The 25,190-nt window shown below is 43.7% G+C and overlaps 1 protein-coding gene across 1 annotated transcript in view; it reads left to right on the forward strand.

Annotated features, from left to right (window-relative positions):
- Positions 1-19,988, forward strand: part of LMTK2 (lemur tail kinase 2) — a 38,054-nt gene extending 18,066 nt beyond the window's left edge. The window contains exons 4-14 of the mRNA XM_060692860.2: positions 195-268; positions 558-676; positions 1,491-1,578; positions 7,722-7,855; positions 9,113-9,197; positions 10,239-10,360; positions 11,097-11,246; positions 11,913-14,664; positions 16,829-16,955; positions 18,311-18,559; positions 19,818-19,988. Of these exons, the coding sequence (XP_060548843.2) occupies positions 195-268; positions 558-676; positions 1,491-1,578; positions 7,722-7,855; positions 9,113-9,197; positions 10,239-10,360; positions 11,097-11,246; positions 11,913-14,664; positions 16,829-16,955; positions 18,311-18,559; positions 19,818-19,846 (3,929 nt within the window). The 3' untranslated portion in view covers positions 19,847-19,988. The remainder of the gene's footprint in view (positions 1-194; positions 269-557; positions 677-1,490; positions 1,579-7,721; positions 7,856-9,112; positions 9,198-10,238; positions 10,361-11,096; positions 11,247-11,912; positions 14,665-16,828; positions 16,956-18,310; positions 18,560-19,817) is intronic.
- The last annotated feature ends 5,202 nt before the right edge of the window (positions 19,989-25,190 follow it).

Genomic DNA, 25,190 nt, shown 5'->3' on the forward strand with positions numbered 1-25,190 from the left:
CAATTTCAAATTACTTAGAATAGGATAGGATAGCGTAGGACGGGTAGGGTAGGACAGGACAGGACAAGTATGATTTTGTCCTGCTGTATTGTAACGTAAGAGTTATATTGGATTTCTCTGAAAAATTGTTTATCTAGCCAAACAAAATTTTAATGCTTCTTTTAACGTGTTTTCTTTCTTTCTATCTATCACAGAAGACCTGAAATCTCAGGTTGCTCGGCAGAATCTAAATTATATCCAAGAAATAGGAAATGGCTGGTTTGGAAAGGTAAGAAATCGGTGCCCTGAATATTACAATTCTTCTGTTCGTTTACCTGTCACTTAAAATATTTTTAGTGGTAAAAAGTGAACCCACAACAACAAATCTCTTGAAACGGTTGTGAAGTGTAAGCTGGCCATCTTCACCGTCAGAAGCTTTAGGGCATGGATGTCCAACCTTGGCAACCTTTAAAACCTGTGGACGTCAACTCCCAGAATTCCCCAGCCAGCCAGCCACGCCTGCCAGGATTGTTCTTCTCTTCGAAGTGGAACTGAGATTTGATTCTTTTGCTTTTCAGGTTCTGCTGGGGGAAGTTTACACCGGCACCAGCGTAACCAGAGTCATCGTGAAGGAGTTAAAAGCCAGTGCCAATCCCAAGGAGCAGGAGCGGTTTTTGAGACATGGGGAGCCATATTTGTGAGTAGCCTCTTAGGCCTTTGCTAAGGATACATTTGGAGTAAGTAAGGAGTGCTACTGCACCCATTCCCAAAATCTCAAACCAGGTTTAATTGTAGGAAGGTGAGCCAAGAGTTCTGGTTAGTCAACATTTGGGAATAGGAGGACGTATAGAGATTTGCTAACGGCGTTCACATCTGCAAAATGTTTCATTGTGTTGAGTTTTAAAATGTTTTCCCAATATATCAGCGGACTGAGAATAATTCTCCTTTCCCCCCTCAAGTTTTCAATGTCTCAGGTCACAAATGCAAATTTATTCATTTTTTATTTTTTTATTTATTTTATATACCGCCCTACTCCTGAAGGACTCAGGGCGGTGAACAGCCAAACAGTAAAAATACATAGATACAAAATTTAAAAACAAAGTAAAATCGAATTAAACAAATTTGGCCCAAACAAATTTAAAACCCCAATCATTTAAAAACCAATTAAAATTTACATAATTAAAAAGAGGGAAAAGATTAGGCCAGGCCCGCCTGATGGAATAAAAAGGTCTTAAGAGCGCGGCGGAAGGTGCGCAGATCCAGGATCCTCCGTATCTCCGGGGGGAGCTCGTTCCAGTTAGTAGGTGCCCCCACAGAGAAGGCTCTCTCCCTAGGGGCCACCAGTCAACATTGTTTGGCTGACGGCACTCGGAGGAGCCCCTCTCTATGAGAGCGTACCGGCTGGTGGGAGGCTATTGGTGATAGTAGGCGGTCCCGTAAATAACCAGGTCCTAAGCCATGTTGAAATTGTTCGTGATCTTTATATTTCTTTTCTGGACTTTTCTTTACAGTATCCTTCAGCATCCCAATATTCTCCACTGTACTGGCCAATACGTGGAAGCCATTCCTTATCTGTTGGTATTTGAATTTTGTGACCTGGTGAGTAAATGAAATCTCAGTTCGAGATCCATTCGGGTTCCCTTAGAAATTCTGTGAATCTGAGGAAGGTCCTTTTTTTTTGTTTTTCTTCCCCTGGAGCAGCGAGCTGGGGAAGGAAGCGCCATTGGGGGGTAGTCTTAGGTGAGAAGAATGCCAGGTGACCTGTTGCTCTTGTCCATAGTTTCATCTGAACCCTGGCTTGCAATTCAGGTAGCTAGAATAAACAAGACAAGTCGACAATAGAAACGATTAACTGGTCTGATAAACTAGAATAAAGGTCAGATAGAGATCTGCTAAGGTGGAGGTTCTTTTGCAAGGCAGGTTGATCTTCTAACATCTTTTTAATGTTTCAATACATTTGCATGCAAACAGAATATATTACAATCATTATTCAGCCACATGACAGCAATTGCATTTCCTAGCAAAGCTGCCATTTCAGATTCATCTCCCTCTCTCCCTCCCTCCCCCTCTCTCTCTTACACACATAACCCTCTCTGAAATACATACATCTAGATTGGTCTGCCCTCTTTATACTAATTCTGTAATAATTTCTTGCATCTCAAGAGATATTCAGTGCTAATTATTTTTCATTTAATTTCCTGGCCTCTGAGGGAGGGCATTATCTTCTTCTCTCCCCCCCCCTTTTCTGGTGGAAAATGCATACTGCTTGGAGATATATATATATATATATATATTGCATCTGTGTGCTTCACGGTTCTGATAATTCAGCTCGTTTGCAAGAAGCTTTGGCATATTAAACTTAAAAAGAAAGCACTTCCTTAATGTTCAGGTTAAATAGCAGCAGAAACCGCAATGATTCCGGACTTTGATTCCATGCATGTAATTCACACAAGGACTTTGCTTCTCGGGACAGAATGCGATGCAATAAACTTTGCATATGAAGGGGCCGGAGTCCCATAAGCATACCTGCCCTTTTAATTATGGCCATTGGAAGAAACTCCTGTGGCACTGTCTTCTTTTAATCAAATTCAAGCTTGCCTTGGAAGCAGAAGAGCATAAATATACAGCAGCTGCGAAAACACTTGCCTCGTTGCACGTATGTGAGATGAGTGTGGCTTTTTGTAAGTGAGAAAACGAGTGGGAGGTGCTGCGAGTGTTAATTTGCATTTGTGCCCCTCAGCCCTGCGAACACATACATTTATAGCTACAACTAGACGCGTGAACATTCGTAAAATGAGGTGGTAAAAAGCTTCTTTTTTGACTTAAGCAGATGAGTCCTGGTTACTTGGCTCTACATTCCCACGTGGCAGTTGGTGCTGGCATTCCAGAAAGGGGTTGAAGCAGGATTTCGGAATGGCAAACTCAGTCTGCTTTTGTCAGCATTGGTGGGAGTGTTCTCATTTATCTAGGTCTAATTAATTTAGCTAGATATCTGGTGGCGAAGATGTTATCCATTCGGTCGTGCCTGACTCTTAGAGATTCTGTTGGACAGGTCTCTCCACATCTTCCAATCTTGCACTGCTTCTTGAAATTGTCCTATGCTCTGGCTGGTGTCAGCTTTGGTAATCTCCAACCATCGTGTTTCTTTGACAGCCTGGTTTCCTTTTACCGCTAACTCCATTCCCAAACGTAACTGTTTTCCCCAGGGAATTCTTCCATCTGATGTGGCCAGAATAAGTGAGACGCAGGTTCGTGATTTTGCTTTCTAGAGACATGACTGGTGTTATGAGCCGTGGTGGCGCAGTGGTTAGAATGCAGTATTGCAGGCTAATTCTGCTGACTGCCGACTGCCAGCAGTTTTGCAGTTCGATCCTGACCGGCTCAAGGTTGACTCAGCCTTCCATCCTTCTGAGGTTGGTAAAATAAGGATCCAGATTGTTGGGTGCAATAGGCTGACTCTGTAATCGCTTAGAGAGGGCTGTAAAGCCCTGTGAAGCAGTATGTAAGTCTTAAATGCTATTGCTATTGCCATGCACTCCAATCACCTTGTTAGTCACCTCTTGTTTACCTATTCCTAAATTAGAGCGTCTGGTCTTTTCTAAATGAGCAATTGCTCTCTACTCTCTTTTTGTCCAGGATGATTGTGTAGTAAGCTTACACGGTCCCACTTCATCTATAATTAACTAAGGGTGTTTTGTTTCCTGTCTGTCATCCAGGTTACCCCCGGGTTAAAAATAGGGTAGTAACCGGCTTAATAGCAGTAATAAATTAGCCGATGATATGTGGCCAGTCGGCACACCAAATTCCTTGTTGATAGAATGACGAATGGTGAGCAGAGATCTGTATTATAAAGTGGTTGTGCTGTTTCTATTGCCAGGTTAGCTTGCTTGGCAAGCCCGTCTGGCTTGTGGAGGAAGTCTCTGATTTTAGTAACCTGGCAGGAAGGTGGATTCACATGCTAGTAAGGTTATGCTTAAAATCCTACAAGCTAGGCTCCAGCAGTATGTGGATCGAGAACTACTAGAAGTACAGGCAGGATTTCGAAGAGGCAGAGGAACTAGAGATCAAATTGCCAACATACGCTGGATCATGGAGAAAGCTAGGGAGTTCCAGAAAAACATCTACTTCTGCTTCATTGATTGTGCTAAAGCCTTTGATTGTGTGGATCACAACAAATTGTGGCAAGTTCTTAAAGAAATGGAGTACCAGACCTCTTGAGGTGTCTCTTGAGAAACCTATACACAGGTACCAGAAATGGAGGTAGTGACAGATTTTATTTTCCTGATCACCGCAGATGGGGACTGCAGCCAAGAAATTAAAAGAGGCTTGCTCCTGGGGAGGAAAGCTATGGCAAATCTAGATAGCATAGTAAAAAGCAGAGACATCACCCTGCCAACAAAAGTGCGTCTAGTCAAGGCGATGGTTTTCCCAGTTGCAATGGGTGAAAGTTGGACCATAAGGAAGGCTAAGCGTCAAAGAACTGAGGCCTTTGAATTATGGTGCTGGAGAAGACTCCTGCGAGTCCCTTGGACTGCAAGGCGATCTAACCGGTCAGTCCTAGAGGAGATCAACCCTGACTGCTCTTTAGAAGGCCAGATCCTGAAGAGGAAACTCAGATACTTTGGCCACCTAATGAGAAGAAAGGACTCACTGGAGAAGAGCCTAATGCTGGGAATGATGGAGGGCAAAAGAAGAAGGGGATGGCAGAGAAGGAGGTGGCTGGATGGAGTCACTGAAGCAATTGGTGTGAACTTAAATGGACTCCAGAGGATGGTAGAGGAAAGGAAGGCCTGGAGGAATGTTGTCCATGGGGTCGCGATGGGTTGGACACAACAGGAAGGTGGAAAATTAGCTTTTTGGTCCCTGCTGGTGTCTTCTGTCCCTTCTGGTTTCTTGTCTTGAACTTACGGAAGATGAATTTTTCAAGGGTGAACTCTTGCCTCTTTACTTCTAGAGACGGGAAGTTTATACTGTAGCTAGAATAGGGAATCTTTGTTCCGTCTTTTTGCTCCATCACCTCTTCTCCTAATGTGAAGAAAGGCCTAAATCAGTCTTTAACCTTTGGTTCTAATCCATTTTCTTTCATCATCTCAAACGATAGTTGCAGTCCTTTTCCTTACCTGCCCAAATATCTCCTTGTTCCCTCACTGATTATCTGGAATGATTTTGGCCATTTGACTTCATCAGTTTCTTCTTCTCCAAGCTGTATGATTTAGACCAGTACCAGTTCACAGCCCATTAGGAACGGGGCCATGCAAGCAAGTGAAGCTTCATCTTCGTATGCGTGAGTTCTAGGTTGCGTGCAAAACTTCACCCAATCCTCCGGTCCATGGAAATTTCCCCCCCCCACCCCCACAGAACAGGCCCCTGGTGCCCAAAAGGTTAGAAGCTGCTGATTTAGATCAGTGTTTCTCTCACCTTCTCATCTTGAAGAGGTGTGGACTTCAACTCCCAGAATTCCCCAGTCAGCTCTGAGGAATTCTGGAAGTTGAAGTCCACACCTCTTCAAGATGCCAAGGTTGAGAAACACTGGTTCAGACCCTTCAGTGATGCTCAGTGTCACCCTAAGACACCGGCCACATGTTACTACTACTATTTCTATTACTACTGATGAGAAGGGGGAAAAAACTTTTAAAAACATCGAAGAAATATAAAGACGTTCAAATAAAAGATCAAGCAAATGCGGAAAAAGAATCAATTGTAACAGCGCCGGCGTTGGCCGGAGCAATTCTTGCCATCCCAAAGATCTGAAAAGCACCGTCGTATAACTTCGCATAGTCTCTAAATGAAATACGTCAAGGACTACCTGTAATGCCTTCCTGAGATGCCCCGTTGAGACCTTGACACTGAAGATGTCATGCGTGGACTTGTCAAAGATTAGAAAGTTGTCACTTCAAGCACTCCGCAGCTAATGAACAAGGATTGCTCTGGAGCTGTTCCCGAGGGAGGCCTTACATCCTCTGGGACACCAGTATCCGAAGCAAATATATCCCTGCCCTGTCTGCCTGCCTCTCTGTTTGCTAATGAGAAAGAAAGCCTGTAATTAAATTGGAAAACAGAGATGTCTCTGCCTGCTGTGCCTTGAGCAGTAATGTCTTAAGGCTATGCCTTTCACCCGGAATTCACCTTTAGCAAATCAGGCCAGCTGGCGCTCTCAACATACAAGGGCGAGGAAGGCACATTACAGGGCCTTGCAAAGCTTCCAATTCAGCCTCCAAAATGTTGCTTTGGAAAGTGGCAGGAACGCACTCGTCTGTAGCCTCTTAAAGCCGTTGTCCTAAAAGTGTTATTTCCAAAAGGGCAAGTGGACTTCCTTCGTTTTTTTCCTTGAGGACGTTTCGCTTCTCGTCCAAGGAGCTTCTCCAGCTCTGACTGAACGGGGGAACTGAAGGGTGAGAAGCGAAGCGTCTTGAAGGGAAAAATAAAGCAAATCCCATTTCCCTTTTGGAAAAGCATCTCCGGGACAACTATAACCTTGGATGACTTGACCATCTCCTTTGACTTTAGAGCTATTGAGTCTTTTTTCCTGGAATTGCATGCGCTCGCTTGGAGGGGGTTGCAGAGAAGCGCTTCGTTCATGCTCCGAAGCCCCTTTTTTGATTTTGAGGCATTTAGAGTCAAGGCATCTTAAGAAAAGTAACTGGTTTAAAAAAAATGAATGAATAAATGGACTTTAGAGTTCGCAACATGGTGAGCTTTAATTTGCAAATCCATAGCAAGTCTTCCCCACCCTCTCCACCCTTTCTGGAAAAAGTGCCGAGGTGGCGCAGTGGTTAGAGTGCTGTATACTGCAGCTACTTCAGCTGATTGCTAGTTCAGCAGATCAGCGGATCAAATCTCACCAGGCTCAAGGTTTACTCAGCCTTCCATCCTTCCGAGGTGGGTAAAATGAGGACTCAGATTGTTGTGGGGCAATATGCTATTTAGTATACTGTCTTCGGTGTAAGACGCCCAGAGTCCTCGAAAAGTGGGCAGCATAGAAATATGACTAATAAAAAAATAAATAAATAAAATTGTCTTTTTTTTTTATCTAGTGTTGCACTGCCCCCTAGTCAGTTCCGTTCAGTGTTTCTTTCATTTTTTTTCTAGCCAGCCTTAACTAATGTCTTTTTGGCTCCTAGGAAATATTTTTCTCCTTTTTCTGGACCTTGCAACATTTTAAGCCTTCGGACAATTAAAAATATTGATTTGAGGTGCTTTTGTGACTGGAACATGTTGCTGTGTGTCTGTATTAAAGCTTATTTCTCCGGAGAAGATTCTGATTTCGTCATGGGTATAACAAGTCTCTGGATATAATATTCCCATTTTAAAAAGATTCCAGAAGACCTGAACTATTATTGTGGAACTGACAAACATCACAGCGCTCCAGCCTTTCTTTGCCCAGTGATCCAACTTATAATTTCCCCTCTCTCTTAACTCCTAACCCCTTTCCCTTTTTTCTTCGAAAGAAGAGTGGTAAACAAACTGTTTCGTCACATGGTTCATATCGTAACTCTGGAGTTAAACTGCTGGATGGCTTTAAACCAGCATGTTTCTATGTGTCTCTTGTATGCTACCTTAAGGGACTTGAAACTTAATGACAGTGCTCTCTTAAGCACCAGTTTATTTATAACTACTGCTAGTGATGTTGTTGATGGGCAGGTACTAAAACTATGTGTTTAGTTGCTGTTTTCTTAAATACCTGTTAACTGCCCGTTGGCAGGAGAGGCTGTTTATAACCATTCTCAAATTGTTTTTTTCAGGGTGACCTAAAAACCTATCTCTGCAACGAGCAGGATAACATTAAAGGAGACTCTCAAATAATGCTGCTACAGAGGATGGCCTGCGAGATTGTGGCGGGACTTGTCACGATGCACAAACACAATTTTGTGCACGGGTGAGTCTTGAATGCTGAGGTGGTTCTTTTTTTAAAAAATTTTTTAAATTTTTTTATTTTTATTTCTCATAAACACATTTACATGTACAGTCATTTATCCATCATTTTTCATTCATCTTATCTTTTAACTTTCATTTTTACTTTTTACTTTTTCGGGGCTGCTCTTTTACCATTTACCTTTACTCCAACCTTTCTTCTTTTCCTCCCCTTCCCTTCCTTCCTCTTTCTCCTCCTACTTTCTTCTTTCTTCCTCTCCTTCTCTTTCCTACTTCCCCTTCCTTTCCCCCACTCCTCTCTTCTACCCCCCTTCTGACCTTCTCTTCTACTCCTCTTTCCCCTTCCTTTTCTTCCTCTCCTTTTCCTTTTCCCTTTCTTCTTTCTCCTCTCCTCTCCTCTCCCTTCCTCTCTCTTTCTACTCCTTCCCCTCTCTCTTGTTGTTTCCCTTTTCAGTTCAATCTAAAGTGGTATTCGAGCAGCCCCAATTTTCTAATTATCTTTATTCTCATTTCAATTTTTTATTCAATTAATATTTATTTTTATTTCATCATTTGTGTACATTTTTATAATATCTCACTTTTTTTCCTTTTTACCCCCCCCTCCCCTTTCTCCTTTTACTTGGCATCATCTGGGTATCTATTTTTTTAATTGTTTTCTCCCATCTGTTCTCTATCTCTTTTATCTCTATACCCTTATTCATATTTCCTTTCCAACCAATTGGAAAGCAGATAAAATCCCGTTGGAAGGAGAAATTATAAAGAAAATTTTAGAATGTGCAGAAATGAATAGATTAACACTAACAATAAAAGATAAAGAGGAGTCGGTGTATTTCAAGACATGGGAAAAATTTTATGATTGGGGTGATTCTTTTTATATATAGACTCAGTGAAGTCTAGTGTCATGGATAGCTGGGGAATTCTGGGAGTTGAAGTCCAGACTTCTTAAAAGTTGCCAGGATTGGGAAACATTGCTCCAGATGGTGCTGTTTGCTAAGGTTGACCTGAGATCTCTGACTCAAAGGATACTTGCCAAGAAACAGAAAGTCTCTTTGCAACACACAATGCTGATCCTTCAGGTTTAAAATAGGGAGGCAAATATAACTGTTGAATGATTGTTGCTATGGCACTTTAGAACCAAGCTGAATTTAAAGCTGAAATTTAGCCTCGTGTTCTCAGAGATAGGCCTGGTAGCTTAGTTATGTTCTTGAACTTTCGTTTTTTTCTCATTGCAATATTCTGTTGTTGTTGTTTTTTTTTACAGAGATTTAGCTTTAAGGAATTGCTTCCTCACATCTGACCTAAATGTAAAAATTGGAGATTATGGAATAGGATTCAGTAGGTACAAGGTAAGTCCACACATTTAGAAGCGCTCATATTAAAAACCTGATTTTGACAGTATCCATTTTTTATCTAAAATCCTGTTACTCAGTTGTTGGGGGATATTTCATGTAGTAGCCACTACATTGGTATGTGTACTGATAACTGACTTGCCAATAGTTATTAGAAATTGCCATGCTGCCTTAAAGTACCCCCATTCTTTATTTCCTGACTGGTTTTGCCGACACTGGTGTATCTTTTGGGTCCGTGTTGACTCAGGGCAACGTTAGGGAAGGTGTGCAAATATTTCCATTCCCCCCCTCCCCCGTTCTAATCCTGTCTGGATGCAGCTTAATGAGGCTGGCACAGAAAGATTTCCCATATCTCTTAACCTCTGAAGACCATATTCCAGAAAATGCTACAAGAATACAGTATGCCCAATAACATTTTTCTGACTGATAGAGGAGAGTGGGTGTAGCTCGGGGTTGAACTGTAGGGTCCTTGGTGCTGTCTGAGCTTGGCTGTTTCCTTGCAGACGTTTCATGACCAAAGTAGGGAACATCATCAGTGCTAGAAGAGAAACAGAGAGCAAACCCCCCTCCTTTTTAGTACTGATGATGTTATCTAGTTGGGTCATGAAACATCTGCAAGAAAATGACCAAGTTCAGGGAGCACCAAGGACCCCACTGTCCTCCTCCTTCACTCTGCAAATCCCACTCCCTTCTAGTACTGATGATGTTACTTAGTTGGGTAATGAAACGTCTGCAAGAAAACAACCAAGCCCAGAGAGCACTTAAGGAACCCACGTTTTCCTTCTGATTTTTTAAAACTGTTTATAATATTCTTATGCTGCTTTTTCACTTCTGCAAAAAGCCAGGAAGGGAGGGATTTCTAATTCCTAGGACACTTTTCAATAGTGGGAAAGACTCTTGTTTAATAGATCCGAGATAGATCTATTAGAACTAAATAGATTTAGATGGGTTCATCTAAATAAATAGGAAAGGCGGCTAATTGCATTTGATACAGCCATCCTTTAAGATGTGTGTGTGTGTGTTTTTTTTAATGTCTAGGAGGATTACATCGAAACGGATGAAAATAAATTCGTACCCCTCCGGTGGACAGCTCCAGAACTGGTGACCAGCTTTCAGGATCGGCTGTTAACAGCAGAACAGACGAAGTACAGCAACGTCTGGTAGGAAAAAGCCAAAGTTATAGGGAGGGGGAGGGAGGACCGGGGAAGAACTGTGGCTTCATAGATCACAAAATCAATCAGATGATTCTATAACTTGATGTTTATGATCCCAGTAGCTCTAACACTTATCACACTTGACGATAAAAAAATCACCCAAATTCTAGATACTGTAAAATCTACCATTGTAAACAAAATCTCCCTCATAAGGGCATCGTTTTCATCCAGTCCTACAAATTATCATATTTTTCGGAGTATAAGACGCTCCGGACTATAAGACGCACCTACCTTTTTTGGGGAGGAAAACAAGAAAAAAAAATCTACCTCTGCCTCCCAGCAATTTGCCTCCTTTCAGCAAACAGCGGAGGCCGAAAATGGGGCGCACGGAGGCAGCAATAGGCAATGGCAATCCCTGCAGCCTGAAACAGCTGATGGTCGGGAGGCCAATCCAACCGACAATCAGCTGCTTGTGCTAATCGAGCTGTGCTGAAGCTGAAACTTGCTGTTTTGCTGCAAGGAGGTAAATTGCTGGGAGGCAGAGGCCAAAGGGTGGGGGCTGGCAGGTGGGCGGGGCTACATTCGGTGTATAAGGTGCATCCAAATTTTCACCCTCTTTTTGGGGGGGGGGAAGTGTGTTTTATAAAAATACGGTAAGTCTCCCCCCCAACCCCAGCTGTATTTTAAAATACGGCCTTCCATTAGTGAATGGACATCTTACTGAAGCCTTCTCTTTTTCCAGGGCCCTGGGAGTGACGCTGTGGGAACTTTTCAGTGGCGCCACCAAGCCTTATTCTGAGCTCTCCGATGAGGAGGTTTTGACGCAAGTCATCAAAGAAAAGCAGACCAAGCTGTCGCAACCACCACTCGAGCAGCCATATTCTGATCGATGGTAAAAAAAACACCACGTTTTTGACTTTCAGTCAAGCTCTGTTATACAATAAGAGTTTCAAAGTAGTTGAGAAAGCTTCAAGCATGTTCTTAGCCTATAAATGAAGGATGGAGGAAAGAAGGGAAGGAAAAGGAAAGGAAAGGAAAGGAAAATGGGGGAGGAAAGGAAAAGGAAAGGAAAATGGAGGGAGGAAAGGAAAGGAAAATGGGGGAGGAAAGGGAAATGTAAAGAAAGGAAGGGAAATGTAAGGAAGGGAAGAGAAAAGAAAAGAAAAAAAATGGAGGGAGAGAGGAAGGGAAGGGAAAGGTAGGGAAGAGAAGGAAAAGAAAATGGAGGGAGGAAAGGAAAGGAAAAAGGAAAAGGAAAGGAAAGGAAAAGAAAATGGAGGGAGGAAAGGAAAGGAAAGGAAAAGAAAACGGAGGGAGGAAAGGAAAAAGGAAAGAAGGAAAGGAAAGGAAGCTGAGATCCAGGCCGTTTGTTGATTGCCCCTCCCGGAGTTCAAAATTGTTCTCCGATTTGTAATTTCGAAAAATTAAAGAATAAAAACTTTCCAGTTAAAATCACTTTTTGAAAAGCAAGGTTACTTTAGGAAACACTTGCAAAGAGCTCTTGACCTGAAATGATTTCCTCGTTACAAACAGTACATTTGAAATCTCATCCTTCCAGGTATGAAGTCCTGCAGTTCTGCTGGCTGTCTCCAGAAAAGCGAGCCACATCCGAGGAAGTCCATAAGCTTTTGGTCTATCTCTGCATGCAAAGTCAAAGGGATTCTGTCATTGATCCCGAACAGTGGGACGATCTCAAGCCGAACATTTCAAACCGAGAACCGTTGGGGAGTTCCGCTTTTCCCATCCTGGATCATTTCAACGGCAGCCGATTTGGCCGTGAGATGGAAGAGGTTCTCACCGTAACCGAAACAAGCCGAGGACTCAACTTTGAATACATCTGGGAGACAGCCAAACTCGACCACTTTGAATGTAACCAGTCAAACCCCGTCGAAACGAAGACTTACACAAACATCTTCTTCCCGGTGGAGGTATTTGAGAACACGCTGACTGACCAAGGACCTGGAGCTCAGGTTGAAAGTGGGCAGGAAGTTTCCCTCCTGGTGCCTGGAGAACTTCCCGTCTTTAACGCCCGTAAACCTTCGATTGGAAGCGATTATTACATCCAATTAGAAGAAAAAATTGGAGGCCTTAGGAGCATCAACTTCGACCACCAGGTTGCCGAATTGACAACAGAAGTGGACGACAACGCTGAAGTTCTGAAAGACCAAAATTGTCCCTTCGTGGTTCTAGAACACTTTGCGGATGAATCTAGTACAGATGGGGACATTTTCTGTAATAGTACAGATCCCAAGGAAGAGAATTTACACAGAGTTGGTCTGGTTAGCCATTCCCAAAATGGTGGTATCACCAAAAATGAATGGTTGGCAAATCGAATCAATAGACTGGATTTAGCAGATGTAAATGATATCCATCTGGAGCGGGAAGCAATTTCATGCTCGGATCTTGAGGAATCCACCCGTAGATTGCTCAAGAAGGGAAGCTCCCCGCTCGCTTCTCAAAACGAAGTTGATTACTTGCAAGAAGATACCTCACAGGAATCCGAATTTAGCCAACTGACTTTAGAGGAGTTATCCGATAACTTCCTTTTTCTTCAGGAGAAGAATCTGTTGAAGTGGACAGCAAGGGACGAAAGTGGTGGCAACCTCAGTGGAGCTCACGACCGAACAGATAAACCAGACCCACCAAATACGAACTCTTTGGGAGTTGAATGTAACATGAGTGGGAAAGTTCATGACACTAAAAAGGACCTTCTTGGGCCAATAGGGACGCTTTCTGGTTCCCCTGGGGTTGATAAACTCCTGTTGTCTTTTTCTAGCCCGGAGAAAAATCCTCCTAACAGAGAAGTTGGTGGTAACTCTACCCACAATGTTGCCTCTTCTCTCCTTGAAACGGAACGCGTCTCCGATCTCGGTTCAACGGATATCCATTCCACACATGTCAAAAACCAGACCCATGGCGTTGGCTCCTGCCCTGGTGTCTCACTCAATGCTCAAGAAGAAAGAAAAGAAAAGAAACAGGAACTTCAACACGGCAGTAACTCCTGGGAGTTGACCCCTGATTTAAACCCTGAGAAACCCGAACAAGATAACGCCTACGTTCTGAAAGAAAGTGACAGAACCTCTGAAGGTGAAAAGTATGATCCGGAAAGTCGTCTTCCCACAGATCGCATTAGCCACGATAGCCTACTAGAAGACAGTTCATCAGGTTCAACCCCGAGCCTGGGACAACTGGTCGATACGCCAGACTCATTTGAGACATTAGACATGAACGAAGTTTTAGAGAGTCCCCGGAAATGTTTACCGCCTGATAAACCTGCCGATAGCGGCTACGAAACGGAAAACCTGGAATCTCCCGAATGGACTTCGCATCTGGTTGGCAGCAGTTCTAGTGAATTGGGTGGAGATCTCGTGCGGGAGAACCCCACGATCATCGTGTCGGCGGATGTCAATTCTTACGCCGACCCGACGAATGTGGATAATTTTGAAACCACTCCTCGAGCAGCTTTGGAGGGCGTCCATAATTCATACAGAGATTCGGCCTACTTTTCCGATAACGATTCGGAGATAGATAAGAAATCTGAGGTTACGCATCTATCGAAAAAATCAACAGTATTAACCAAGAACCACGCTGATTCCTTTGAAATGGAAAATGCTGGGGATACAAAAAACCCTTCTAGGGGCGGCGAAATAGCTAATTATCAGTTTGTCAATGACTTGACCTCACAGCTGGAGGTGAAAGGAGGAGGAGAAGATGAGTCAGATGAAACAAAGCAGGAGTGGATTCATAAAGCCGAAGGTACAACGACAACACCCCTTGTCCCTGACCTAGAACATACAGATGAAGATGAAATATATGAGGATTTCCCCAAAAGTGTATCTTGCACAGGCACCAGTACGGCGGATTTTTTCCCCGAGGGCGATCTGAAGCTGACGCCCGCCTTGTACGATGCTCCCGAACTCTTTGAGAAATCCATATTGGGCCAGCTTGAAGGCCATAAATTGAAAGAACCAGACATCGAAGGAAAGTATCTGGGGAAGCTTGATGTTTCTGGGATGCTGGAGCTCTCCTTAGACGAAGAGGATGCCGACGAGGAAGATGGGAACAGCGACGATTCTGAGGACGATATGAAGAGTTTCCACCTCCAAGGGCTTAGCTCGGACAGCGACGAGGACATTATGGTGCACCCCGTGCCGGAGATCATCAGCGATGGAAGTGATGGGAAGCACCTAAGAAGCTTGCTGAAACAGCCAAAGCAACCCCAGGAGAACCACTCAACCGACGCCTTTCAGAAGAATGGAAAAAAAGCCGTAACATTCTTTGACGATGTCACCTTATATCTATTTGATCAGGTATCTTCCCTTTTTTTTTTTTTTGTTTAATTATTGGATTTCAGAATAGACTCTTCTTTAAAAAAAGGTTGCTTCCTTCCCTGCCTAGGTAAGGAAGAAGGCAGTGTATGTCCTGAGTAAAGAAAGACAGACTAGATTCTACCCTAGCTGGCAGCCACTGTCTGTTCCCAAGGCAGTTGGTTGTGGAGGGGCACACTCAGCACGACAACATTAGCCTGGCTTGGTGTGACACCCAAGTCCAGTCAGTGACGGGGTTCATGTCCCTCTGTTGTGGTCCGCCAGCAGCCTGGGACCTGAGGAGGCTGGGGAGGACCATGGGCCAGTCCTGGAGTCTGGGGAAGGCTCGGACGAGGGCTCTGCATCGGAGGCAGAGAAAGGGCCATTTGGGAGTTCTGTGCGGACTCCGGAGCCTCCAGAGTCGGACCTCAGCGAGGCAGAGGAACAGGGGGAGCCTGTTCCCAGTGCGCACATGCACAGAGCTGCCAGAAGCCAGCTAAAACAAAAGGGACGACTCGGGAGTAGGGCTTGGAGATGATTGGCCCCTCCCATAAGACTTAAAAGAGGAGCAAAGGCACGTGGGCCTTGGCAGGAAGCAACTTTGTTAATTCTGTTCAGTTTAAAGTCTGAAGCTCTGTTTGATTCTGGACTCCATGTGGTTTTGCCAATTAGGTCTTTGGCAGCGTGTCAAGGGAGATAAAGGTGGGTGATTATCAACCTTATCCCGAACGACTCTTTACAACTAATTGGGACTCCTCTGTGAATGAACAGAATTCACACCTGTTAAAATAAAACAGGTTTTTGGGACAACTCGTGTGCTTTACTGACTCAGGAGGCCTAGTTCAGAACACCCTCAAAGATGACAGTGAGAAGGAGGGGAGAGGTCAGGGCAGCAACAGAGAGTCGTCTTGAAGAAGGGTTTAAGGATTTAAGATTCCACTGTTTCTACAGAGTCCTGTGTTCAGATTGTCGTTTCTCAGCTTTGTAATTTAAGACGTGTAAGGACTGCAATTCTCAGAATTCCCCAGCCAGCAATGGTGGCTGGAGAATTCTGGAAGTTGGAAGTCCACATGTCTTAAAGTTGCTAAGGTTGAGAAGAATACAGACAGAGTTGGAAGGGACCTTGCAGGTCATCTAGTCCAACCCCCCGCCCAAGCAGGAGACCCAACATCATTTCTGACAAATGGCAGTCCAGTCTCTTCTTGAAAGCTTCCACTGATGAAGCTCCCACAACTTCCGAAGGCACTTGGAAAAACCATGTCTTGCTGTGTGGTAGAATTATGCAGGTAGTTCTCGACGTACGACCACAATTAAGCCCAACATTTCCGTTGCTAAGCGAGGCAGTTGTCAAAGGTGAGGTTTGCCCCATTTTACGGCCTTTCTTCCCACCGTTGTTAAGTGAATCACTGCAGTTCTTAAATTAGTAACACGGTTTGTTCAGTGAATCTGGCTTCCCCGTTGACTTTGCCTCTCAGGAGGTCGCAAAAGGTGATCACATGACCGGGGGGGGGGGCTCTGCAACAGTCATAAGTACATGCCAGTTGCCAAGTGTCTGGATTTTGATCATGTGACCATGGGGATGCTACAACGCAGGGGTGAAATCCAGCAGGTTCTAACAGGTTCTGAAGAACCGGTAGCGGAAATTTTGATTAGTTTGGAGAACCGGCAAATACCACCACTGGCTGGCCCCAGAGTGGGGTGGGAATGGGGATTTTGCAATATCCTTCTCCCAGGAGGGGAGGGAATGGAGATTTTGCAATATCCTTCCCCTGCCATGCCCACCAAGCCACACCCACAGAACCGGTAGGGGGAAAAAATTGGATTTCACCCCTGCTACAACAGTTGTGTCACTTTGAACGCTCACTAAACAAACACAACAGTCGAGGATTACCTGTAAGACACTAGTTTTATTTTTATTATTTTTATTATTATTTATTTTTATATGCCGCCCTTCTCCGAAGACTCAGGGCGGCTTACAATGCGTTAAGCAATAGCCTTCATACTTTTGTATATTTTTATAAAAAGTCAGCTTATTGCTCCCACAATCTGGGTCCTCATTTTACTCACCTTAGAAAGGATGGAAGGCTGAGTCAACCTTGAGCCTGGTGAGAATTGAACTCGCAGTAAGTTCAATTTCTTGTTGCATTTCTTGTGATCCTTTTTTTAGGAAACACCAACCAAAGAACTCGGAAAGCGTATTGCCGAATCAAACTCTAATCACACTCCTGCCCTGCCTGCCGGTTTTGGTTACTTGAATAAATTCACCAGTTCAGAAAGCTCTACGGACGAAGAAGGTATACATCCTGTTTGTTTTTGGACACAAGTAGAAAAATAGGTTCCCCCTACAAGAAAACCTAAGTTTTGGAATTGTCAGCCAATGCCGTTCCTCTTAACATCCGCAAAAGCTTTGTTTTCCAGTTGAATTTCTCCAAACGTCAAATTTTCTAGGGCAAGCCAAACTTGCTTTTTATCACATCCACGCTTGCTTCCTTTTATTTATTTTTTTTAAATAACCATTCTGTTCCCTTATCTGACAATTCCAAAATCCATCAAAATAAGCACCCTCTAGGAAGGTGATACAAATAATGTTAGTGTCAGGTTTCGAGGTCGTCTCAAATAAATTGCATTTCAAACAAAGTCTTTCATGAAAAACTCCCATTTATTAAGCATGACATTCTAACTCTGACTCCATCATAGCCAACACTGACTTCCTGACCCAAAACCCTCCCTTTCCTTTCCCCACTCCTCTGCACTCGTTGGCCATCTTCCAAGTCACTCTACCCCTAATCTACTGCTCCAGCTCAAAGGAATTTCCCCCCTCCCATCCCATCTCCTAGGGGATATTATCTCCAGGGAAAATAAATAGGTGAAAAGTCAAACGTCCCTTTCCAGACACCTCCGCTTCTCCTTCTTATGTCAGCACTAGAGTAAATGCAGCTTGAAGTGCTGACAGTTAGTTTACTTCGCATGCAGAAGGCTAAATGGTAGTTGGGAAGCTCTTTATTCAGGGCATTTTAAAATCATGTGATCAATAAAGGAGAATATTTGTAGCTCGGGGTTGACCTGAGGAGTCCTTGGTGCTCTCTGAGCTTGGTGGTTTCCTTGGAGATGTTCCATGACCCAACTAGGTAACACCATCAGTGCTAGAAGGGAAGGGGATTTGTGGAGAAGGGGAGGAGGAGGAGGAGGAGGACTGTGGGGTCCTTGGTGCTCTCTGAGCTTGGTAGTTTTCTTGTAGACATTTCACGACCCAACTAGGTAACATCATCAGTGCTACAGAGGACTTGTAGAGAGGAGGAGGAGGAGGACTGTGGGGTCCTTGGTGCTCTCTGAGCTTGGTGATTTTCTTACAGACGTTTCATGACCCAACTAGAGAACATCATCAGGGTTAGAAGGGAATAGGGTTTGGGGAGAGGAGGAGGGAGAGGGGGAAGGTGGAGAAGGAAGAGGAGGAGGATAGTGGGGCCCTTGGTGCTCTCTGAGCTTGGCGGGTTTCTTGTAGACGTTTCACGACCCAACTAAGTAACACCATCAGTGCTAGAACTGCGGTTGATTTGAAGCACGATTGATCGAGAAGAACCATTGGTTTCGATGAGTTTTAATGGACCTCAGATGTCCCTCTTCTTTGTCTGAAACGTGCTTGTTCCAGGAGGTTTTGAGTGGGACGATGACTTCCCTTCCCCTGGTCCCTCCGTGATCTTGAAGGCCGCCAGCACACTCATCACTTCCAAGTCGTCTTCTCTTCAGACCTCAAAGTACCTCTCCCCTCCGCCGCCGCCCCGAAGCCCTGAGCAGGACTGGTTCCGCCCTTCCCCTTACTCCAGGTTCTCTATCTCACCGGCAAACATTGCAAGCTTTTCGCTCACTCACCTGACAGACTCCGATATCGAACAGGGAGGTGAGTATTTTCTTCCAGCCCATGGCTTGGCCGCTCTTAACAAGCAGAAATCCCAAAAGTTGCTTTTTAAAGAAGGCAGCTGGACTTTTTGTTTTTCCCCTGAAGACGTTTCCCTTCTCATCCAAGAAGCTTCTTCACTTCTGAAGATGTTCTTCTCAGAGCTGAAGAAGCTTCTCGGATGAGAAGGGAAACGTCTTCAAGGAAAAACAAGAATAGAATAGAATGGAATGGAATGGAATGGAATGGAATGGAATGGAATGGAATGGAATGGAATGGAATAGAATAGAATGGAATGGAATGGAATGGAATGGAATGGAATGGAATGGAATGGAATGGAATGGAATGGAATGGAATGGAATGGAATGGAATAGAATAGAATAGAATAGAATAGAATAGAATACATGATTTTAAAAGCTAGGAGTTTTCTACACATCGGCAAAGCAGACTAAATAAGCAGGCTCTTCATTGGCTCATTTTCATTGTTTTAAAACATGGAATTGGGACATTTATTTTTTTTTCTTCTCCTGTGTAAATGGCCTGGCACTCAGTGTTTGGGTCAGCGCTCCGATTCCCTCAAGAAACACTGTTTGCATTTGGTCGAAACGCCGATTAGATAAGCCGCGTTGCTTGTTTTAGCCGGTAACTCATAGGGCAGCTTTCTTTGATGTCCCCCAGCGGTGACCTTGAAGCGTGCGATGTAGACAGTTGTGCTTGGGAGGCTGGCAGGTGTGTCCACCTTTTTTTGTAATAGGAGGTGGAGAATACTGCCTTGTACATTTTGATGTCCCTTGTAAAGAAAGGGTGGGGGGCAAAAACTTATCCTAACCCTTGGGGAAAACTGTTATAACATCGATATGGAGCAACACACCTTTTGCGCAGGTAATTTGTAAAGATTCTCCCACTTTCATTTCGATTCGGTTAGCCTGCTAGAAATTACCACAACAAATTAGGCCTAAAAAAAAATAAATCTGCAGAGTTAAGCCAGTGTTTCTCAACCTTGGCCCTGGCTGGGGAATTCTGGGAGTTGAAGTCCGTGCATCTTTAAAGTGGCCAAGGTTGAAAAACACTAATTTAGAGGGTCCTTCAAGCAGACTCTCTCTCTCTCTCTCTCTCTCTCTCTCTCTCTCTCTCTCTCTCTCTCTCTCTCTCTCTCTCTCTCTCTCTCTCTCTCTCTCTCTCTCTCTCTCTCTCTCTCTCTCTCTCTCTCTCTCTCTCTCTCAAGTTATTCGTAATTGCAATAACTTTGTTTCCTCAACAGGGAGCAGTGAAGATGGAGAAAAAGATTAAGAGGTGAAACTTCTCTCGGTCTGTCCTTGGGATTGCGGGGGAAATACCTCCGCTTTGGACTAAGAGCCATTTAAAAAGGAAAAAAAAAAAGCTGCATCTGAAGACCTACTGAAGTCCTACAATCCAATAACCGGATACAACGATTGAGGGAAACACGCAGTCAGGAGCAGAATTTGGAATGGATGTATTTCACGGTGTACTATTTTGGAAAAGCAGTGCATTTGGCATTTCCTCTTTAAATATATGTATATATATATAAATGATATATATATATATATATATACATATCAAAAACAGACCTCCCTATCCTAGCTCTCTCCCAGTACTTGAAATAATCCTCCAGATGATTTGTACCACAGTGATGTTCTGGTTTATATATAGGATTGTAATATACTTTTTTTGTTTGTTTGTTTTTGGAGGGGGGGGTAGTAGCCATGTATTATCTGTACGAACGTGTAAAATTGTATATAGTCGAGCTGCGGATGTACTACATTCCTTGATCGAGCCGAGAGCTGTTGTGTAGCAAGCCATATTTTGCAGGTTTCGCTCCTTGCTTAGCTGTAGGCATGCTAGTTGTGTCCTTGCCCAGCCCCTTCGCACTGTACAAAGCATTCTGGATCAATGGGAATTGTAGTACCGGCTTATTGTAAATGGGTTTCGTTTTACTCCCGTGTGTCTTTTTCCCACGAATCGAATCGACTCGTCGGAGAATACAGAACTTGAGTTATTGTTTTCTTTTTAAGGATGTCTGCCACTTTTTGTGTTTCTAAAAAGGCCACCCACTTGGAGACAGAAAGGAAGATAATTCTCACTTACAATTAACGGGGGATCGGTTGACTTATTTTTATTTGCGGTTGGCTAAAAATGGTGATGGTGAACTGGTTTTGGGGTTTTCCTTGGTTTTTTTTGTAGGGCAAATTGTCTGGGTTTTTGTTGGATGTTTGTGTGTGTGTGTGTCTGCCCATGTGCAATCCCTGTCTGAACGATCTTCTTTGATTACCAGACAACTTGTACGTTGGCATTGTCCATGTCAACTGTTGACATTGTCCATGTCAACTGTTGACATTGTCCATGTCAACTTTTAAGGATCCGTCCACGGTTCTGGTCGCAGTCTGATAGAAGATGCTTTCACTTCTGCCATCAGTGATCTTCCTTTTTGAAGTCCTGTAAAAAAAAAGAAGCTTGCACAAGTTTGAGCTCTCTGGGTCTTCCTGGGTCTTAAACATGAGCATGGATCACAACAATCTTCAGTAGGTCTTTGGTCCATGACTGATGTTAAAGTTTTCTCTTGCATGAGTTCCGAAACTTAATTGTCCCAAGGTCTTTCAGGATGCAAGTTGCAACGTATGGGCTAATAGGCAGTATTTCATTCAACCCCGAGGTTCTAGCCCTGCTCAGAGGATCTTTTCTGAGCTTCAGTCAACTTTGTGTAAATCTATCCAGAATGTTCCCAAAATAGGAGAAGGCCCTGGTTGTGACAAGCACAGCTTTTAAGTTACACCTTACGTGGGCAAGCAGCTTTGCTTCTCAGTAAAACAGTTCTCGCTTTCTCTCTTTAAAACGTATCCTCGTGCTAAAAACAAGCATTTGTGCTGCTTTGTGTAATTTGCACCCCACAGTTTGGTAGAGGAAGAACATGCTTGCAACCTGTTTGTAAAGCCATTGGGTCGTCGTACAAAACGAGCTGCTGAAGGAATGAATTTTTGAGAATTTCTTGAACAAGATAGAATGAAAAAAAAAAATCTCGTGGAAAGAAACATGGATGTTTTTAAACCCTTCCCCGATCTTAGTTCTTGGAAGCGATGCGAAGGGTAGAAACGGTCATGCGTGAAACATGCCAGGGAGTGGTAGAGCACTGACGTGTAAGCATCTTAAGAACTCCCCAAAACAGTAGCATGTTTATGCTTCTTGAGTTCAGTTTCAGCACCTGCCAACATGCCTTAGAGCAGAGGTCTTCAAACTTGGCAACTTTAAGACTTGTGAATTTCAACTCCCAGAATTCTGGGAGTTGATGTCCACAAGTCTTAAAGTTGCCAAGTTTGAAGACCTCTGCCTTAGAGCATGGGGTCTCCAACCTTGGCAACTTTAAGCCTTGTGGACTTCAACTGCCAGCAAAGCTGGCTGAGGAATTCTGGCAGTTGGAAGTCCACAAGTCTTAAAAGTTGCCAAGATTGAACACCCCATGCCTTAGAGAGCTCTGCTCTTGACGTGGTGGCCCTTGACAGATCCAACTTCTCCAGGCACCGAATTCCTTCTTAACTGACAGCCTTGGATCTGGCCTTCTCCACTCTTGGAGAAACTCGCAGTCTGAAGTGAGACCTCTTCTATAAGATTATGATACGTCGGGAACTCAAAGCTGAGCCTTCTCAACTCTTGCTGTTGGGTCGCAGAGCTGCCTAGGCCCTTGGCCTCGGTGTGGTTGGAACTTGGGACGTTGTTTGTGGCAGCTGTCCTTGCAAACCTGCTCCCTTCAGGGCAGAAGACACCTTAATGGCAAACACCATTTGGTAAGGTTGAGTGAAGTGGATGTTGGCAGTCTTCCCTTCATTTTGGAGTCTTGCAATTGAGTATCAGAATCCGACTTGACCCAACCTGCATTCTACATTACAGAGTTTTCTCCAGATTCTCGGGGCGTCTTCCTGTCGCCTTGCCCCTCACCCCACTCCACTTCCCTTTAATCCCATGTCTAAACTTTGAACACGAATTGCAAACGCCTATTTTTGGATAAACCCGGGGCAACTCTTTGTGTTTTCATTGAGAAGGTATCGTTCCAGGTACACCATGCCCCAGGCTGCGTCAGAAATCCTTTCCTTGAGCTTGAAATCTACATGCATCTCTTGAGGTCTTCAAGCTTTTAAAATTAAAGTTGAAAGTCCCACATTAGCTGAAGGCAGCTGAGCCTCGCCAGATGTTTTCAGCAGCTCCAGCTGTCCTCTGGTCCTAGTTTCTGAGATTCCGCAGGAGAACTGAGGGTTTATGCCGAGAACCGGTGCTGGTGGATGGCCGTTCGCACTAAAATATAGGTGGGATCAGGAGCCTAGAAGCTTTGCAAACCAGGACCTTGGTTGGAGTAACTTGCAAAGAAGATACGTCAAGCTTGGGTTGTCTCGACACAGTTCTCTTACATAGGCGAATGCTTTGTTTACGGTAGAGCTGCTGTTAGAACGATCCCTAAGGACGCAATTTCAGGAGGACTCATAAGCTCCCAAGATAAACCAGTCTGTCAACCTTTCTTTTGTTGGGGGGGGGGGATAGGGATGGACCAGTAGTAGCACTAACGGAGGTTCCCGTTCTATGGAAAGCCCCCCCCCCCCCCTTGAATATTTGTAGTTAGGCTTTTAATGGCTAAATCCTTTCCGAGTTCCGTCCTTTATAAATAAACGCTGCTGATTTTGGGGAGGGGGGAATGAAAGTTTTCTTTTTTTAAAGAAAATGAAAATGACACTAATGAAAGCTGCCTGTGTATACATTTTAAACACTGTTTTAGATTAATTAGTATGCAGATTTTGTTTTTCCTTTTTTTTTTGAGAGAGAGCGAGAGAGAGAGAGAGACAACTCTGGGGGTTTTGATAGAGAAAAACAATTGTGTAAAATTTTACGGGGGGTGGGTGGGCAAAGGGGCTATTTAGATTGGAAGTAGAACTGTTACTGCTTTGGGAGAAATAGCCTTAATAATAATAAAAAAAAACAGAGGAAACAAATCGCCTCAGCTTTAATTTGTATAAAATACTCACTTCTGAAGAGGAAAAGAAAAAAAAAAAAGAAAATTAAAATGTCTTTCAGGAAATATGCTACAGGAGAAACATTTGATTTATTAGTCGCATTTTTATGCGACTTCATCTTTGATGAAGAGCAGGTAACAAAATGTTCTGTTCCACAGCCTGGTTTTTAATCTTTATTTTATTTTATTATTATTCAGTTAAAACTTGAATGAATTTAAGACGTCCGGTTCTGTTTAGCCATTTGTCTGATCTTGCACAGTGGTGGGTAATGATAAAAACGGTTTCAATTCTGTGTGTATATATATATACGACGTTTTATTCTATTTGTACATCAGGAAATTTATGTAACAAAAATCATAGGGGGAGACATTTTTCCGATTGGGGGTTTAATACAGCGATGAGGTTCGTGGCAATATGCTAGCTAATTAAATTCCAGGTCGAATTTATCTTTAAACTGTGTGTAAATTTTAAAACTGTTAAGATTTCTACTGTATATTGATCATGCATAGTGTGATCTAAGGCTGCTTGTAATTTAAAGAACCTTATTTAATATTCAAAATAAAAATAAAGCTATATATTTATAAGCCTGGAATCTGACGTTCCTTCTGTTTTGATGCGTTCCATGGTGCGTGACATTGATTGATTGATTGATGGCGACCACATAGATTTTCTCCATAAAAGGTGCCATTTAAAGAAGGCAAAATCTTCCCGGGAACTGTATCGTCTTCTTCACTTTGGCTTCTTGGCCTGAGAAGGTCTGTGATTACTTTGTTCTACAATAATGTTTGCCAAAGTTAGAAAAGCATAATGTTTGGAGGTTGAATAAATGAATTCTTAAGTAGATATGAAATCTGATATTGGCCGGAGTGCGTGTGTGTGTGTGCAATTGTGTGTCTGTGTGTGCTGTGGGGGGGAAGGGGATCAGAAAGAAGCAAGCAGGTGAACCAGTTTGTAGCTTGGCCTGCGCCCAAAGAGAACATTAAACTACACTTCTTCCTTTCTCCCTTCCTTTCAATCTCTTTAATTTTTTTTCCCTTGGATCTTTCACAAGTCCTTCTTATTTGAGCCAAATGGCTTTTCCCACCAACAAAAACCTATGGATCGGAACCTCAGCTTTTGAGGATCGAACGTCACGCTCCTGCTTTCGCCTCTGTGTCCTGGGTTGGCACTTGCCCTCCAACCACAGCTGCCCCACCTGAAGAGAGTCCCAGAGTTGTAAACGAATGCATCTAGGAAACTCGGCAACTTAAAAGGAAAGCTGAGGAACTTCCGAAACGATTATGGCGTTTGGTGCCACCTTCCTTTCCATGCTCAAAAAAACAAACCATGTGCAACCAGAGACTTAAAAGCTGCAGTTGACTGAAGGGCTTCAGTCCTCCAACGTTGGCCATCAGCAGCACCCCAACTTTTCTGCCTTGCACCATTCCAGAAGAACACCGTCGCCCCAAATTCTGGGCCTCAATTCTAGAATCCCAAGTTGAGCTGCAGCCAGACGGGGAAAATATTCTGCTCAAAAATCTTGCCGTTCTTGGCTTATTTGCAGTAGACTTGGCCATGCCAGACTCCGCCTCCTTACCTGTTAGTGCATTAAAGTGACGTGTCCTAACTCAGGTGAACAGTCC

This window comes from Pantherophis guttatus, chromosome 14, assembly GCF_059756535.1.
Source record: "Pantherophis guttatus breed Tessera chromosome 14, ASM5975653v1, whole genome shotgun sequence".
Taxonomy (NCBI): domain Eukaryota; kingdom Metazoa; phylum Chordata; class Lepidosauria; order Squamata; family Colubridae; genus Pantherophis; species Pantherophis guttatus.